At 39.7% G+C, this 17,261-nt stretch overlaps 1 protein-coding gene across 2 annotated transcripts in view; it reads left to right on the forward strand.

The window, feature by feature from the left end:
- The window catches only part of PGPEP1L (pyroglutamyl-peptidase I like), an 89,829-nt gene that overhangs the window by 66,954 nt on the left and 5,614 nt on the right, over window positions 1–17,261 (forward strand). For both annotated transcript variants that reach the window (XM_043982686.1, XM_043982685.1), the window contains exons 5-6: window positions 9,600–9,715; window positions 12,009–12,235. In XM_043982686.1, coding sequence (XP_043838621.1) covers window positions 9,600–9,715; window positions 12,009–12,235 — 343 coding nt within the window. The remainder of the gene's footprint in view (window positions 1–9,599; window positions 9,716–12,008; window positions 12,236–17,261) is intronic.

Here is a 17,261-nt window from a genome sequence, read left to right on the forward strand (position 1 = left end):
AAGAGAGAGAGAAAGAGAGAAGAGAGAAACACACACACACACACAGAGAATTTAATAGCTGTTTAATTATTTTAAATAACCATGGCTACTCTAGCATAGCTTTGTACCAGACTTGTGATCTCTTTCCCAAACTCCTTATCTATTTCCTTTTTCTGGCATGTAATCTCTGACAATATTATCACTTCCATTTCAGCCTTCATTGCTCTTCTACCAAATATATCCACCATGCTTCCTCTTTCTGACTTCTGGATTTCCTCATATGAGTATTTTACACACACATACACACACACACACACACAGAAAGGATGGGGAGGGGGAAGGGGGAGAGGGAAAGGGAGAGATCTATAGATAGATAGATGATAGATGGAGAGATATACATAGTAGACTAAATAAATATATATCCACATATGTGTTACTAGTTACATTACCCCCTACCTATATTTTTTCTTTTGAATAAAATTGATTGCCAAACTATATTCTAGTCAAAGGTTTCATTCCAACATATTTAATTGATATCTATATGAATTCAAATTTGCTTCCTTGTATTAAGGGCCTTTTTAGCTCATCTTGCTCAGTTTTTATACTTTATGCATTTGTGTCTAGCCATTCAAACTTATAGCTTATATTTCTGGTTGTTTTCATGGATGTTGGCTCCTATGAATTTCTGCTATTTTTGCTAATAACAGTAGTTAACATTTACATAGTACTTTAAGATTTCCAAAGCATTTTACATTTGTCGTTCCGTCATTTAAATCATGTCTGACCCTTCGTGACTGCCTTTGGGGTTTTCTTGGCAAAGATACTGGAGCGGTTTTGCCATTTCCTTCTCCAACTCATTTTACAGACAAGGTAACTGAGGTAAACAGGGTTAAGTAATTTGTCCAGGGTCACAAAGCTGGTAAGGTCTGAGGCAGTATTTGAACCCAGGTCTTCCTGACTCCAGGACCACTTAGTGGCCAGGATTTAAACTACATTGTAGTTACTCTGATATTTAGCTTAGCTGTTATAGCTGCCTTCTATCTCTTTCCTTTCCTTTTCAATTTAAAGCCTTAGATGTGAAAGATACCAAATAAATATATTTTGCTATCCCTTGCAAAACTTCATTTCTGAATAGAAGCCAGTCATTCCTATATTTTATAATATTTCCAAACACCATCTCCTAGCCAGCTGCTCATATCCTATCTCTATTTTTTCTTCTGCATCCTTTGCTTTCAGTGGGCAGCAATGATGGCAACACCAAATGCCCAACAATAAAAACCCCTGGAGTCATTTGCCATTTCCTTCTCCAGATGAGGCAAACATGGTTAAGTGACGTGCCCAGGGTCACACAGCTAGTAAGTGTCCAAGACTAGATTTAAACTCAAGAAGATGAGTCTTCATTGTGACTCCAGGCCTGGCACTCTATACACGGTGCCACCTAGCCATCCCCCTTATTTATTTGCCTCCCTCCTTTAAGAATCGAGTAGCCAATGATTCAAGACAATCCCAAGGAACTAATGAGGAAGCTTACTATCCACCCCCATAGAAAGAACTGATAAAAAAAGAACACTTGTAGATTGTACATATATAACCTGGTTGCAATCTTGTGGAGGGGGGAGAAAAATTTGGAACTATAAACTTTATGAAAATGAATGTTGAAAATTACCCTTACATGTAACTGGAAAAAAATAAAATAAATGTTTGTTGCTAGAAAAAAAAAAGAATCGAGTAGCAATGTCTTCAGAACCTGTAGCATAAACATTTTCCATGGGTCTAATACCATCAGGGGATGCTATAAAATTTGAGGTTGGCACAATAGCTGGAGTTCCTCTGAGATTGGCAGGATTTCATCCTCAGGGGTAGAAGATGTTCAGAAAATTGTCAAGGAATGACCACAGACAAAGAACTAATGTCATCACTGTCTGACTGGCCAGCATTTGTTGAATTATGTATCCAACACTGTATTGGTTTGCATTTATAGACACAGTAATGTACCATCATACAATCTAATTAGAAGACAAAACATGTATATGAAACAATTGCAGACTAGTTAAAGACATACATATTAACAAGAGTTTATATTTTTGTAGTGGTTTAAACATTTATAAAACATTTTCCTCATCTCTACCCTGTGAAATAGATAGGATGAGTATGATGATTATTATTCCCATTGAGAGAAAACTGAGGCTCATTAGATTTCGGTAACTTGTCCACAGGCACAAAGCTAAGAAGCATCAAACCTTGAACCCAGACCTTCTGATTCTAGGCCCAATATTCTTTCCACAACCTTCTTCTCTCAAATGGAATACAGTACTGTGGTATACTGTATTGACCCGTATATTTCTCTTCTTGCAAATTTCCCTTTTCCATTGTTAGGAGAGAACATCTAGAAAAGAATTTTTCCTTTTTTTGTATCCCCTTCCAACACACAATCTTACACAAGCATGTGTATACGCACACACACATACACACTTTTCTCCCTTAAAACAGCAATAATACTGATGGCATAAGCTATTCAAAATGAAAAGCCCTTGCCTTTGGAAATAAGCTATTAAAACAAATCCTTGACTATTTGCTGCTGGCTGGGGTGGAGGAGAATAGAACTAGTCAGTATCTGATACTCCATTGTATCCAGGTCCCTCACGACCTTCCTTCTTATTTTGTTTTTTCTCTTTTCCATGGGCTGGGCTCAGACATGTCTAATTCTCCAATGTATCTCCAAACTGGTGGGGGTTGAGGGATGCAAAGCAGCAATCTGAGCCTCTAGAAGTGGTCCAGTCCTTTCTCTCTAACTGGAATCCAAGGCTCCAAATTTACAGCTTGAAAGGAAAGGAAATTTTCAGTGTAAGCAACTTGCAATCACCAAGAAAGCACCTCTCTCTTCCTGGCTTTTCCTCAGAAATACTTCTAGATACAGACAAATACTCCCTCTAATTAGAACTTCTCAGGCATGTGAAGAATTCTTAAAGACTAGAAGAATTTTAGAAGAATCTGATTTCAATTAATTTCATTGATGTACTCTATTGCCATGTTTATGAAATAGGATGAGCATCTTGAAGATGAATAAAGATTTCAGAATAAATTGAAACTGACAGATTGGCCACTGAGATACTCACATAAATCTTTCTTTGTCATATATTTTTCCCCAGAAAGTAGTTATTTATTCTTCCCCCCCCACTCCATTGAGAAAATCCTGCACTACTATCCTGCTCATTGTTCTTCCCTCTCCACAAAAATCTAAACTCTAAACTCATAGTCATACTAAGCATATTCTGAAACTGAGGCAAATTGAGAAGGGATTAAGCTTACCTCCTAGAGCATGATAATTATGGGAAGCGGAGAAGCAAAGAAAGAAACCAACACCCTCAAAATGAGACAAACCACAACAGTTACCATTAAGGCAAGGTATTTGCGGCCATAGTGATGCTGTTATTGGGTGCTATTGAATAACCATTAAATTTCCCACCCTAAGAAAAAGCTCTGTCTTTGCCTCTGGCTCTAGTCCAATAGCTGTGGATATCTCCCAGCATTCTGTTCTGAGATCCCTTCTCTTTTTATGCTGTAGTATCTCTCCTTGGCTCCCATGGGTTTAATTACCATCTCTATGCAGGTGATTCTGAGATCGATATATCTAGCCCTAATCTCTTTCCAGAACTCCTGTCCTGCATCATCAGCTGCCTATTGGATATCCTGAATTAGCTGTCCTAGAGGCATCTCAAATTTAACATGTCCAATATAGAACTCATTTATCTGTTCCTTACAAGCCCTTTTTCTTCCCAAAGTCCCTATCACTGTTGAGAATACCAGTTTTCCAGTGTCCCAAGACAGCATCTTCACTGTCATCCTTGACTCCTCATTCTCACTCAGCTGGCACCCAATATGCCACCATCACTTCTATCTTCACAACATCTCTCATATGGATTTTCTCTCTCTACCCTTTTCCCATCCCCTTTTACAGGTCTCTCTCACTTCCCACCTGGGCTACTGGATTAGTCTTCTATTGATCTTGCTTTGTCTCTTCCCACTCCAATCCAAAGTGTCAAATGTCAAAGTTATTTCCCTAAAGAATAAGTCTGATCATGTCACTCTCCACCTGTGTAAACTTTGATGACTCCCTATAACCTCCAGGATATAATTTCCCTGTTTGGCATTTAAAACTTTTCATAAGATTTATATGAACTGATGCAAATTGAAGTGAGCAGAACCAGGAGAAAGTTGTTCATAGTAACAGCAATATTGCAATGATCAACTGTGAATAACTTAACTATTCTCAGCAATACAATGATCGAAAACTATTTTGAAGGACTTATGATAAAAAATGCTACCCACCTCCAAAGAAAGAAGTGATGGATCCTGAATGCAGATTGAAGCATATTTTTTAAAAAACAAACTTTCTTTAATGCTCTTATTTGTTTGGGTAGTTTCTTGGGTTTTTTGGGTCTGTGTTTTCTTTAGCAACATGGCTAAAATGGAAATATGTTTTGCATGATTGTACATGTATAATCTATATCAAATTGTTTGCCTTCTTAAGGGGGGGAAGGGAGAGAGGGAGGGAGGAAAAGAATTTGCAACTCAGAATTTTAAATTACCATAGCTGATGGGTGATGTGTGTATATGTGTGTGTTTTCACTTAAATTTTTTTTAAATGTTTTAAGATTTCATATCCTGCCCCCTTATCACCTTCATTCCTTTCTACATACTCAACAATCTAAATACACTGGACTACTTGTTTTTGTTTTTGTTTTTCTCACACACAGAACTCCAACTCCTGACTCTGCTTTTGCATTGGCTGGAATGCTCTCCTTCCTCACCTCCATCTCTTACTTGCCCTGGCTTCCTACCCTCTCCAATCCCACCTTCTGTAGGTGGCCTTTTCCAGACCCTCTAGCTGCCCCTTCACCTCTAAGATTACCTGTATCTCTTTTGTATGTATGTGCTTCCATATATGTATGTATTTATAGGTTGTCCTCTCCATTAGAATGGAGGTCCCTTGAGGATCAGGGCTGATCTTGCCTTTCTTTGTATCCTCAGTGCTTAGTCTGGCACACAGCAAGGACTTAATAAATGTTTGCTGACAGGTATTGACTGACCTCAGAACTTGACAGGACCTTACCTATAATCTATAAGAAGGAAAAACTGGCAATGTATTGGAGTGGGGAGGTGAGGTCTCATAGAAAGCAACAGATATATGGACAAATAAGAAAATGGATTCAAAGCAACAGAAAACCCCTTCTAGGTCATCCTAAGGTTTCTACTGCCATTGTGGTAGGATCATAATTATTGATATGCTGTTGCTTTGTTGGTTCAAAGAAAACATCCATAGTGCTTCCACTGTCATTTTATGGTACAATTTTCAGTGGTGGGGGATGAGAAATGATGCATAAGGAGAAAGAAAGAAATAAGACACAGAAATACATAAAATAAATGCCAAGGGAATGTGGAGTCTCAGTGCATGGGAAAATAAAACCTACCTTGTCTTTTCTTCAATTTATGGTCTGCTCTGAACCCCAGATCTTTCTGCACTTTTCTAGAGGCATAGGTGATAAGAGTCACCAAACACATACTCTAAAATGACAATCAGTAGCATTTCTTTTCTTTTCTTTTCTCTCTTTCTTTCTCTCTTTCTTTCTTTCTTTCTTTCTTTCTTTCTTTCTTTCTTTCTTTCTTTCTTTCTTTCTTTCTTTCTTTCTTTCTTTCTTTCTTTCTTTCTTTCTTTCTTTCTTTCTTTCTTCTTTCTTTCTTTCTTGTGGGACAATGAGGGTTAAGTGACTTGCCCAGGGTCACACAACTAGTAAGTGTCAAGTGTCTGAGGTCACATTTGAACTCAAGTCCTCCTGAATCCAGGGCCATGTTTTATCCACTGTGCCACCTAGCTGTCCCCAACAGCATTTCTACAAACTTGAGTTTCAAGTAGAATACTCTTATACAGTGTGCGTGATGGTGGCAACAGTAGCAGCAGCAGCAGCAATGTGTGGTGGGTAGTGGTGGGTGTGGGGGAGGGGTGTGTGTGTGTGTGTGTGTGTGTGTGTGTGTGTGTGTGTGTGTGTGCGCGCGCGCGTATGTGCGCGCGTGCTCACGCACGTGCAAGAGCTGTAGTGGAAAATAAAATGCTAATTGTGAGCCAGCCCGGACTGTTCTTTATTTATTTGTCAAAGCAAGAAACAGAATTGCATTCTTAAGTGAAGATGATGCAATGATCAATCACAGCCGGACCATGCTCCGGGGGAGAAAGACTGGCCCTATTCTCTGGGTTTGTTGACTTCCCATGGGCATTGTTTTCTTGCTTGTGTCAGATAGCTTATTGAGCACAGCTAATCAATGTTTCCGCTGACAAGAAAATTGGAACGGTTATTCAGGAAGTAGCATTCAAAGGCAGATTTCCCCGTTAAGTACTATTTGGTGCTGGGACCCATCCCATTAGAGCAGACCTGTGAAAGTGGCCTGAAATTACCTGTGATGCAACAGGTCGTAGAAACTATGCCCCATCTTAATATGGCAGGTACTCAGAACAGATCTTCCCACATAATTCCAGGCTCTTTTCCCTCATATTCTGGAGCTGCTGGGGAAAGAAAAAGAGGCAGAACTCTGGCTTTTAGAGATATCTTCTGAGGCACTATGGCAAAATTTATCCCAGGAATGTTAAAACTTTGAAGAATATTGTCTATCAAGTTTGGGCCCTCATGAATTCTTAAATATATAGGACAAATAGTGTTAGGAACTAGACCCGTGTTTTTATTGGCATAGGCAGCTCCAAGGCAAAGAAAGCTTTGCCAATCCAGGTCAGCCCCTTATCTTCAGTTTTAAAGGATGGGACAACTTCCTAGATGGAGAAATCAAATGACTTACCAGGTTTCACACAACCAGTATGTGTCAGAGATTGGATTTGAAGCCAGGAAGACCTGGCTTCAAGGCAAGTTTTCTAGCCACTTCTATGTGACCTCTCTAAGACAATTAAATTGGCGACGTGGAAGGCACACACCATAATAGATCAGAAAAATTACTGGGGAAACTCAGCATGAGTACCAACCCCATCATGCCAGGAGAGAATTATAATTGTCCTTACATGATGAGAAATATTCACAAGGAATGGATCAACCTGCTCTTGATAATATTGCTGAAAGGATGATAAACATTGTACCCCAAAGCACTGGTGTTGAGAAAGACCTTATGTGTATTCTGCCACATCATTGGAGACATTTTAAAGGATAGCACTCAGAAATCCCCCATACTCACTGCCTTTCTTTTCTTGTCTGTCTTCCTCTCCTCCTGTCTCTCCATATTTTTTTCAAGTACTTGCCAGTCTGGCCATCCAAACAATACAATAATAGAATGTCAGGATGACCTGGTTCCCAGGCTGGGCTAGACCTTCCATGTACTGGGTCCAGGTCATTTTGGGGCTTCTTTCCAACTGAACCTGGTCATTTAAAAAGTTAAGTCCACACAGGAGTGGAAGAACAACTTTATCATTCCAACCCAAATAGAGTTGTTACCACATAATGGAAACCCGGAACTTCTTCTTCCATGTCATGCAGTAACAGTACCATAAACCCTCAGGAGGCTGGGGAAAGAATCATTGAATGAATAAAAAATTTATGGTTCAAAATGAGAAAGGGAAGGAAAAAAGACTCATCCTTAGTCTGAAACAGAGTCACTAGAAAACAAAGTTTGACCTTATCATCTCCCTCCCAAATTGCTCAGTAGAACTCCAAAGGTGATACAAGAGCCCTTATTGAAGATCCAGCATTTTTTTCCCCAGAGAAATATGAAACTCAAATTTGGACAGGAGTAATAGTTGCCCCCTCTTACAAGCACAGTCCTTTGAGGGATCTAGGGTGAGGGCACTAACTAGTCCTGCTGCCCCTTGTAACCTCAGGAAAGTGTTCCCTGGACTCGGTTTCCTCATGTGGAAAATAAGAAGATTGGACTAGATAATTCCTAAAAGCACTTCCAGCTCTAGATCGAGATAATGATAAAAATGAGCCATCAGAGACCCTAGATACAATCTCTTCTTTTTTCACCTATAAGAAGGATCTTAGCCCTTGAATTTCCATTCCTGTGACAATTTCCATGATACAAGTTCTCAGTGAACTCACTAGGAAGATGAACTAAGGCCTTCCAGGCACAAAGATGAACAAATCCCTACAGTTACCTGAAAAACACTATGGCAACAGCTTAAGGCAGTAATGTCCTTAGGTATAGAGAGAGAACCTGTCCTTCTGAGGGATCATATCTTGTCAGTTCAATGATCAACAATAATGTAGTTGTTCAGTTGTCATTTGTTAAGCATTTAGAATCCCTGTCTTCCTTCAAAGCTTCACTAGAAGGTTATTGCCTATCTACTAAAGAGGGCCTTTCTTGATACCTCTAATTGTTAGTGCCCTTCCTCCCAAATTACTTTATGTATTTGTTTATATATAAAGATGTTCTCTCCCCCAAGATGAGGAAGGAGTACATTCTAGACATGGAAGAATGAGGTGAATTCACAGGGGCAAGAGATGAAGGATTAAATTCAATTGAATTGAAAATTGAATTTGTCAGTTATGAAGGAACATAAAGTATGTGGAGGAAAAGAATGCAAAATTAGACAACAAAGGTAGGCTGGGGCATGGTTGTTAGGGACTTTAAATGCCAGTCCAAGTTGTTGATGGTGGTGTTGCTGCTGCTGTTGCTGCTAAAATGCTAGGCCTAGAGTCAGGAAGACTCATCTTCTGAGTTCAAATCTGGCCCCAGACTCTTAATAGCTGTGTGACTTTGAGCAAGTCATTTAACCCTGTTTACCTCAGTTTCCTCATTTGTAAAATGAGCTGGAGAAGGAAATGGCAAATCACTGCAGTATCTTTGCCAAGAAATCCCCAAATGGGATCACAAAGAATCAAATATATGACCGAACAACAACAGTTTTTAGGATATTGTTGAACAAAGATAGTATCCTTGTGAGTGGAGAGAGGAGGATGGATGTGAGAGATGGTATGAAGGTTGAATCAACAAGACTTGGCCAGCTGAGTAGATGGAGGGGGAGGCAGTAGAAGATTGGAAAAAATCAAGGATTTACTGAGGTTGGGAACTTGAACGATTGGAAGTATAGTGGAGTCCTCAACAGGAAAAGGGGAAGTTTAGGGAAAGGGTGGAGCTTGAGGAAAGTTTTGTTTTGAATACAGTGATGTTGAAATACCTCTGGGACATACAAACGGCAACGTGAGCCCGAAACTCAGGAGAGAAATTAGAATGAGATGTACAAATTTGGGACTCATCTGCATGGGGATAAGTGAACCCAAGGGAACTAATGAGGTCACCAAGAGAGAAGAGAAAGAGAAGGGAACCCAGGACAAAACTGGAGGATGAATACCTGCATTTAGGTGCTAGAGATGGTGGCAGTTTAGCAAAGGAAACTGAGAAGGAGGGTAAGCCAGGTAAGAAGACAGCCAGGAAAAAGCAGTGTAACAGAGAAGAAGGGAGCATGATATCCTAAAGGAGAGAGGTAGTCAACTGTGTAAACATCCTCAAAAAGGATGAGGAAAGAGAAACAGTTCTATATTTCTGCATTTTTTAAACAAGGGTTAACCCTTTAAATGGTCATTTGTAAAATCCCAGCAGCTGCCTAATTTGTTTCTTTCTTACAGGAACTCTCCAATTTGGGTCTGGGCAAAATGTGGCGGTTCAGATTCTGCAACTGCCAGTGGTTTACAAGAAAACAAAGCAACAAGTCTCCAAAATTTGGCAAACCCTTCAACCCCAAGTAAATGATTGTTTTCTATGCGACAGCTAATTCTCCACCTTAATGTAAAACGAGGTAGCAGTATGCTGAAATCTGGGTGTGGAAAGGACGTGTTTGAGGAGAATGGGAGCTCCTTGAGGATGGGACTGTTGTGTTGCTGGTTTTCTATTTCTAGCATCTAGCATAATACTTGGCACATAGTATGTGCTCAATAAATGCTTATTGGATTCAATTTTTGGAACACCGTTAGCTACACTGTGGGATTTGGTATGTGTGGGGCGGGGGTAGGGGACACATTACAGGCTGATCACTAAGTCCAATCTACTATAATATAGTGTGACACTATATTAAGCTGAAATACTGGTATGAAAAAATTAATTAAGGATAGAGCACCGGCCCTGGAGTCAGGAGTACCTGAGTTCAAATCCGGCCTCAGACACTTAATACTTAACTAGCTGTGTGACCCTGGGCAAGTCACTTAACCCCAATTGCCTCACTAAAAAAAAAAAAATTAATTAAGGGGTTTTATATAAGAGCAAGAAGGGGAAAAAGAAGAAAAAGGAAGGGATAATCGAAGCATATCCCATCTAGCATGCATGAAAAGTGGTAGCCTGTTTGAGGGCAGATGACCATCTAATATGTTAAAAGAAATGCTCAGATAGGAAAAGCTACAGAAATGGCTTTGGAGTCTGGACTAGCTGAGTGCTAGCCTCTGACACTTACTAGTTGTGTGATCCTAGGTAACTTTTTAAAACCCCCTTAATGCCCTTAGCAATGGTGTATAAGTTACAGATGATTTACTGATCTGAATCAGTGGAGATGGTTCCCCTCATAGAAGAAATCACAGGTATAAATCATCACTTTTCCCTCAAAAAGGAAAAAAAAGGTGACTTAAAAAAAGAGGCAATTATTGTTTTAAAACATATTAAGGAGAGAGCAGCTAGGTGGCGCAGTGAATAAAGCACTGGCCCTGGATTCAGGAGTTCCTGAGTTCAAATCCGGCCTCAGACACTTGACACTTACTAGCTGTATGACCTTGGGCAAGTCACTTAACCCCCATTGCCCTACCAAAAAAAACATACTAAGGAAAAAACACATATATACAAATACTTTTAAAGATGTAACAACTATTTTTCAAAGAGGAGAAATAATCAACTCAGATAAATTATCAACAAGATTTTATTGGGTTTTCACTAACTTCTATCAATAAAACTTCACTAAAACGAGACAAGATTCTGCAGAATTGCTAAGCTTTTCCTGTGGTAGTCTACCAAGGGACTTATTCTTTTTAAAAATCTTAATAGTATTTAATTTTTTCCAGTTACATGTAAAGATAATTTTCAATATTCATTTTTATAAGATTTTGAGTTCCAATTTTTTCTCCCTCCCTCCCTTCCTCCCCCCTCCCCAAGACAGCAAGCAATCTGATATGTTATATATGTACAATCACATTAAACATATTTCCACATTAGTCGTGTTGTGAAAGAAGAATCAGAACAAAAGAGAAAAACCTCAAAAAAAGTAAAAATAGTATGGTTCAATCTGCATTCATACTCCACAGTTCTTTTTCTGGATGTGGAGAGCATTTTCCATCATGAGTTCTTTGGAATTGTCTTGAATCATTGTGAAGAACTAAGTCTATCAAAACTGATTATCACATAATGTTGCTGTTACTGTGTATAATGTTCTCCTGGTTCTGCTCACTTCACTCAGCATCAGTCCACTTAAGTCTTTCCAGCTTTTTCTGAAATTTGCCTGCTCATCATTTCTTATAGCAGGATAGTATTCTATTACATTCACATACCACAATTTATTCAGCCATTCTCCAATTGATGAGTATCCTCTCAATTTCCAATCTTCGCCACCACAAAGAGAGCTGCTAGAAATATTTTTGTAATGTAGGTACTTTTCCCTTTTTTATGATCTCTTTGGGATACAGATCAAGGGACTTATTCTTAAGCCAACAGGCAGTTAATGCTACCATTTAAGAAAATGTTGAAATATGGAGGGCTTTTAAAATTGAATCCCAGAATTCGAGCAATTACTTATTTAGTTAAAAAAAACAGAATGAGGTCACTATGTTTTATGTTTATAGTGGGCATGGGGGTGGAGGAAGTACAATAAATCATCATATATCCTGTGGATTTTGAAACAAAACTAAAGCTTCCCATCAGTGTATATGGTTGAGGTGTTCTGTATCTTTGAGCTTGGATCTCACACTTGTAACTTTGAACTAATGCAATATTTTGTGAACATATCCAACCTTTAATTTCCTGTCATTGACTCTTTTTTTCCTTCCCTCCTGCCTAAGCAGTTCACTGTCCATGTTGGACTTGCTTCATCTTCCAAAGCAATCATCCTAGAACAGTGTGGAAAGAACCGAGGTTACAGAGATGCAGATATTTGTGGGTTTTTACCAGAAGGTGGGATCTGCCTGTCAGATGGCCCAGATGTGATTGAATCTACTATCAATATGAAAGCAGTTTGCAAAAACATCTCTGTCAATGGAATACAGGTTCTGTTTTCCAGAGATGCAGGAAGGTAAGTCCTTTGTCCTTTATAGGTCATTCAATGATCAGGTAGGGGATCAGTGAAGAAAATTCTGAATTTCTCCTTTACTCATCTGTTAAGGATTTATTTCTTCCACAGAGAAGAATGGGATAAGAACTAGACACCTATTATTTTTTTGACATGGGAAAATCCCTGTTGAAAAAACTCCTTCTTTCAATCTAGATCCACCACCTTCTCTGCAATTTATAGTCTTAGAGAACTCTATCCCATCTAAGAATTGGAAAAGGAGCTGAACAACCACATTTGTTCACTTTCAGAGCTCTATGCTCAATGTTGCTGGTTAGTAATGGTTAATGCAATCATATTTCAAATCAGTAAAGTGATCATAAGAATGGAAAAGAGAATCTACAGTACTGAGGGCAGTAATAATAAAATCATAATTAACATTTACATGTCAGGCATTGGGAATAGAGATCAGACTTGGAATCAAAGATCTCAGTTCAAATCAGTTTGGCACATACTGGCTGTGTGACCCTGGATAATTCATTTAATCTCAAAGTGCTTCAGGCAATGATCTAAGACTAAATTTTTTTTTCTGGGAAAAAAAGGCCTCTGTTCACAAATCTGGTCCTAACCCCCCCTCCCCCCTTTACATACATACAACCTTTGTAAAATATATTACAAACATTCTCTTTTTTTAAAAAAATAGTCAACAAGCATTTATTTAATAAACCCTCACTATGTGCCAATCACTATGGAAAATCACTGGGGATATAGAAAATGGCAAAAGCCACAGTCATTGCCTGCAAAGAGTTTATATTCCATTGGGAGTGACAAACATGTAAACCACTAGGTAGGTATAAGATACATACTTAGTAGATGGAGGGGAATATGAGAGTGGAAGGCACTAGCAGCTAGGGAGACTAGGAACAGCTTCCTGCAGACAGTGGGATTTCAGCTGCATCTCAAAGAAAGCAAGGGAAACCAAAAGGCAAAGATGAAGGGACAAAGTATCCCAGGCATGGGATAAAACAGTGTCTGAGGAACTTCAAGGAGATCCATGTTCCTGTAATATAAAGTGTAGGAGAGTAAAGATAAGGATACTGGAAAGGTAGGAAAAGGCCAGGTAATGAAGAGCTTTAAATACCAAACAAAAGAGTTTCTATTTGGTCATGGAAGTGAATAGGAGCCCCTTGAACTCACTGAGCTGGGTAGGGGAGGGGGTGAGAGGGTCAGACCCATGCTTTAGAGAAAAGCACTTTGGCAGCTGAGTTAGTGGACATGGCATGGATGAGGAACTGGCAGAAGGGATGAAGGAGCCATCTGACAGGAGAACCTGGAGGCAATTTAGTAAGGATTGAGGATTCAAAAGGAGAGGGCAAAAATCACCACTGTGAAATGCTAGAGGGAGGGGTCAGGAAGAATGAGGATTGAGAAAAGGCCATTAGATTTGGCAATTAAGAGATCATTGGATCAGTTTCAATTGAATGACAAAGTTAGATGCCAGAGGGTTTAGAAGAGAGTGAGAGGAGAGAAAGTGACAGGAATAAGGAGTGAGATAAAGAATTTATTAGAGAAGAATAGAACACTTGCCTTGTTGCAGTGAGGGCCGAGGTAGGATAAGAAAATAAAAATTTGTCATTCAGATTCATGGTTTTCTCCAGCTCTGTGCAGCAGCATATGAGTAAGGAGTAAAGGAGACAGATGAAAGGGGTAATCTAGGATTGAGGCTTGGTAACATAGGATCAACAATGAGACAAGAGGGCAAAGGTGTTTTTTTTCACATTAAACATATTTCTGCATTAGTCATATTATGAGAGAAGAATCAGCACACAAGGGAAAAATCTCAAAAAAGAAGGAAAAAAAACCAATGGCCCCAAAGTAGAAACAGTATGGTTCAATCTGCATTCATAGTCCACAATGATTTTTTCTGGATGTTGAGAACATTTTCTATCATGAGTTCTTTAAAACTGTCTTCGATCTTTGCACTGCTGAGAAAAGCCAAGTCTATCACCATTGTTCATCACACAATGTTGCTGTTGCTCTGTACAATGTTCTCCTGGTTCTACTCCTTTCAGTCAGCATCAGTTCATGTAAGTCCTTCCAGGTTTCTCTGAACTCCTCCTGCTTGTCGTTTCTTACAGCACAATAGTATTCCATTACATTCATTTACCACAACTTGTTTACCCATTCCTCAATTGATGAACATTCCCTCAATTTCCAATTCTTTGGATGACAAAGGTTTTAAGAGTGAAGGATAATATATAGTTGAGTTGGTTCACCAAGAGACTGATTTAGGGAAAGAAGAGGAATGTAGCTAATCTAGGGGTGATGGCCATGGGAAAGAACTGAGGGGAGAGAATAGAGGTCCATCAGTGAGGATGTAAGAACAGGATTAGAAGCATAAGACATAAGGAAAGATGGAATGCTAAAATACTATGATCAGATAAAGGAATTTCAATATTTGTGAACAAGGAAGTAGAATTCTTATGGGTAATGGAAAAATCAAGGAAACAATCATCACTGGGTAGCAGAAGTACAAGGAGAAATTGGGCATAGGAATTGAGTAGATTGAAGAACTGGGAAATTAGGGTGTTCGAGAGAGAATCAATGTGTATGCTGAAGTTTCCTAGAATGAAAGCAGGAGATGAAGGAAGGAAGGAAATACTGAGGGCCAGGGACTGAAATCATTGAGGAAGGAGGGAGAATGTCCTGAGGGTTGATAAATAAAAATCACCATGCTGTGGATAGGGGATAAACTGGGTTAGTCTATGACTCAAAAGAGGGGCAGGCTTCTTAGTGAACACGTTAGGAGGCATTGGGAAGCAAGGAATATCCCAACTCCCCCACTAAGTCCCAGTGTTATAAAAGTATAGCCCATGCTAGAAGGGGTAGTGAGGGAAGCATTATCAACAAGAAGACACCAGATTTCCATGTGGACCAGAAAATGGAAAAAGTGATAAAGGAAGAGATTTAAGATAAAAGGAAGTTTGTTCATTATGGACCAAGAATTCCAAAAAGCAAAGTGGAAAAATACAAAGATCTGGAGTGGGGCTTTGGAGAGGGAGGGAGGACAAGTTTGATGTAGATGGACCAGAGGGAGGGATGAATACATCTATAGCTCTAGGTTCAGGATCACAGAGATGGGGTGAGAATCAGGGGATGAGAGTATGTTAACAGTAAGGAGTAAGTCCAGGAAGAGTATTAGTGATTGAAGAGAGGTCTATTGAGGGAGGCAGGAGATTTGGATTGTACAAATCCTCCTCAGAAGTTTGACCTAGTTGTAGATGGTGTTGCTTTGCCTTGAGAGACTTCAAGAAACTTGTCTCAGAGCAGGAAGGAAGGAATAGGAAGAGATATAGGAGTTTGGTCAAGAGGTTAAAGTGTTTTATTTTCCTTGGAGAAGACCCTAGGGGGCAGGAAATGGAATAGTTCTGTTACAGGTCTTACTAAAGAAGAAGGTGGGGAATAAACCTCTGTTTACTGTGCTTTAGAAAAGATCCCAACTTGAAGCCAGGGGGCACATGGACAGCTGAAGTTATTTAAGCCTTACAACAATTTTAGAATTGTAGAATTCTATAATTTTAGAAGAGGCACTTTAGGAATGACTTGTCCAGGGTCACACTGCTAGTGAGTGTTAAAAAAAGGATTTGAAACTAGGTCTTCCTGATTCCAAAGCCAGTGCTTGCTCCACTATACTAATGCATTATCAAATTTTTCAGTGTACTTCTGACATGACTAAGCAAGGGAAAGATCCGTGAATATTTTATTGGCATGTTATAAGCCCTAAAGACTTTTATTTTGTTTATTATTTTTAACTTGTCTTCAAGATGGTGTGTAAAACATTAAATTAATAAATACTAACCTGTTAGAGTAGAAAAGAACCATAAAGACCAATTTGTGCCCCTCCCTTATTATGACGAACATTATTCTAAGGCCATCTAAGTTAGATAAGTTTTTCCTTAAAAGGTACTGAAACCCTCATCAAGACTTAATTACCTCAGGGAACTAATGACTTGAGCTGTTGACTTAGCTTCCCGGTAGTAAAGGAACAAGGAATCAACAGCTCCTCCCGCAGGCTGATAAGGAAACCCAAACTGAGAAAAATGCTTCAAATCTTTAGAAAGTGTCATTGTGGTACAGTGGAATGCTCACAGAACCGTCAGAAAACTTGGGACCTATTGTCACCACTACCATCTTCTGTGTGACACTATGGCAATACCTTTTAAGGAAAAACTGCCCTCCCCTCCATGGGTTACTTAGAATATCGCTTCCACTCCTCCCCCCCCCCCCCCCCAAGCTCCTATGGAGCTATTATGGACTTGGGAGTACAGGGAAGGGAAGGAACTAGAGCTAAGGACAGTTAGCACCTTTGTATGTTTGTACTAGGCTTTGGAAGAAAAACTAGCTTCCAATCTCTCCCCTCCCTCTCTACACGCTCCCTCTCCCTTTTCCTCATACATACTCTTCCTTTCCCTATCCCTGTCCCTCCCCTCCCCCCCAGCATATACTCCCTATCCCTGTCCCTCTTCCTCCCCGCCCCCCACACACTTCCTTTCTCTCCCTATCTCTCCTCTAGTCCCAGTGGCCATCAGAGCCCAGAGGAGCTAGGGAAAAACAATTATGTCAACTAGTGGCAGAAAGAAGTAGAAGAGTTGGGGCAGCTAGGCGGCACAGTGGATAAAGCACCGGCCCTGGATTCAGGAGGACCTGAGTTCAAATCCAGCCTCTGACACCTGCCACTTAACTAGCTGGGTGACCTTGAGCAAGTCACTTAACCCCTATTACCCCACCAAAAAAAAAAAAGAAAGAAAGAAAGAAAAAAGAGACCAGAAGAGTTGAAGCTTAACCCAGCATTTCTCTTACTTGGAGGAACCTAGTAAGCACCCAAACACCTATGACTTAATATCAATTCTCATATTGTTATATTCTCATTTTTACTATTTAACAAAGACAGTTCTTGAAAATACTAGGTATGGGGGCAGTTAGGTGGCGCAGTGGATAGAGCACCGGCGCTGGATTCAGGAGTACCTGAGTTCAAATCCAGCCTCAGACA

Source organism: Dromiciops gliroides, chromosome 2 (assembly GCF_019393635.1).
Source record: "Dromiciops gliroides isolate mDroGli1 chromosome 2, mDroGli1.pri, whole genome shotgun sequence".
Classification (NCBI taxonomy): domain Eukaryota; kingdom Metazoa; phylum Chordata; class Mammalia; order Microbiotheria; family Microbiotheriidae; genus Dromiciops; species Dromiciops gliroides.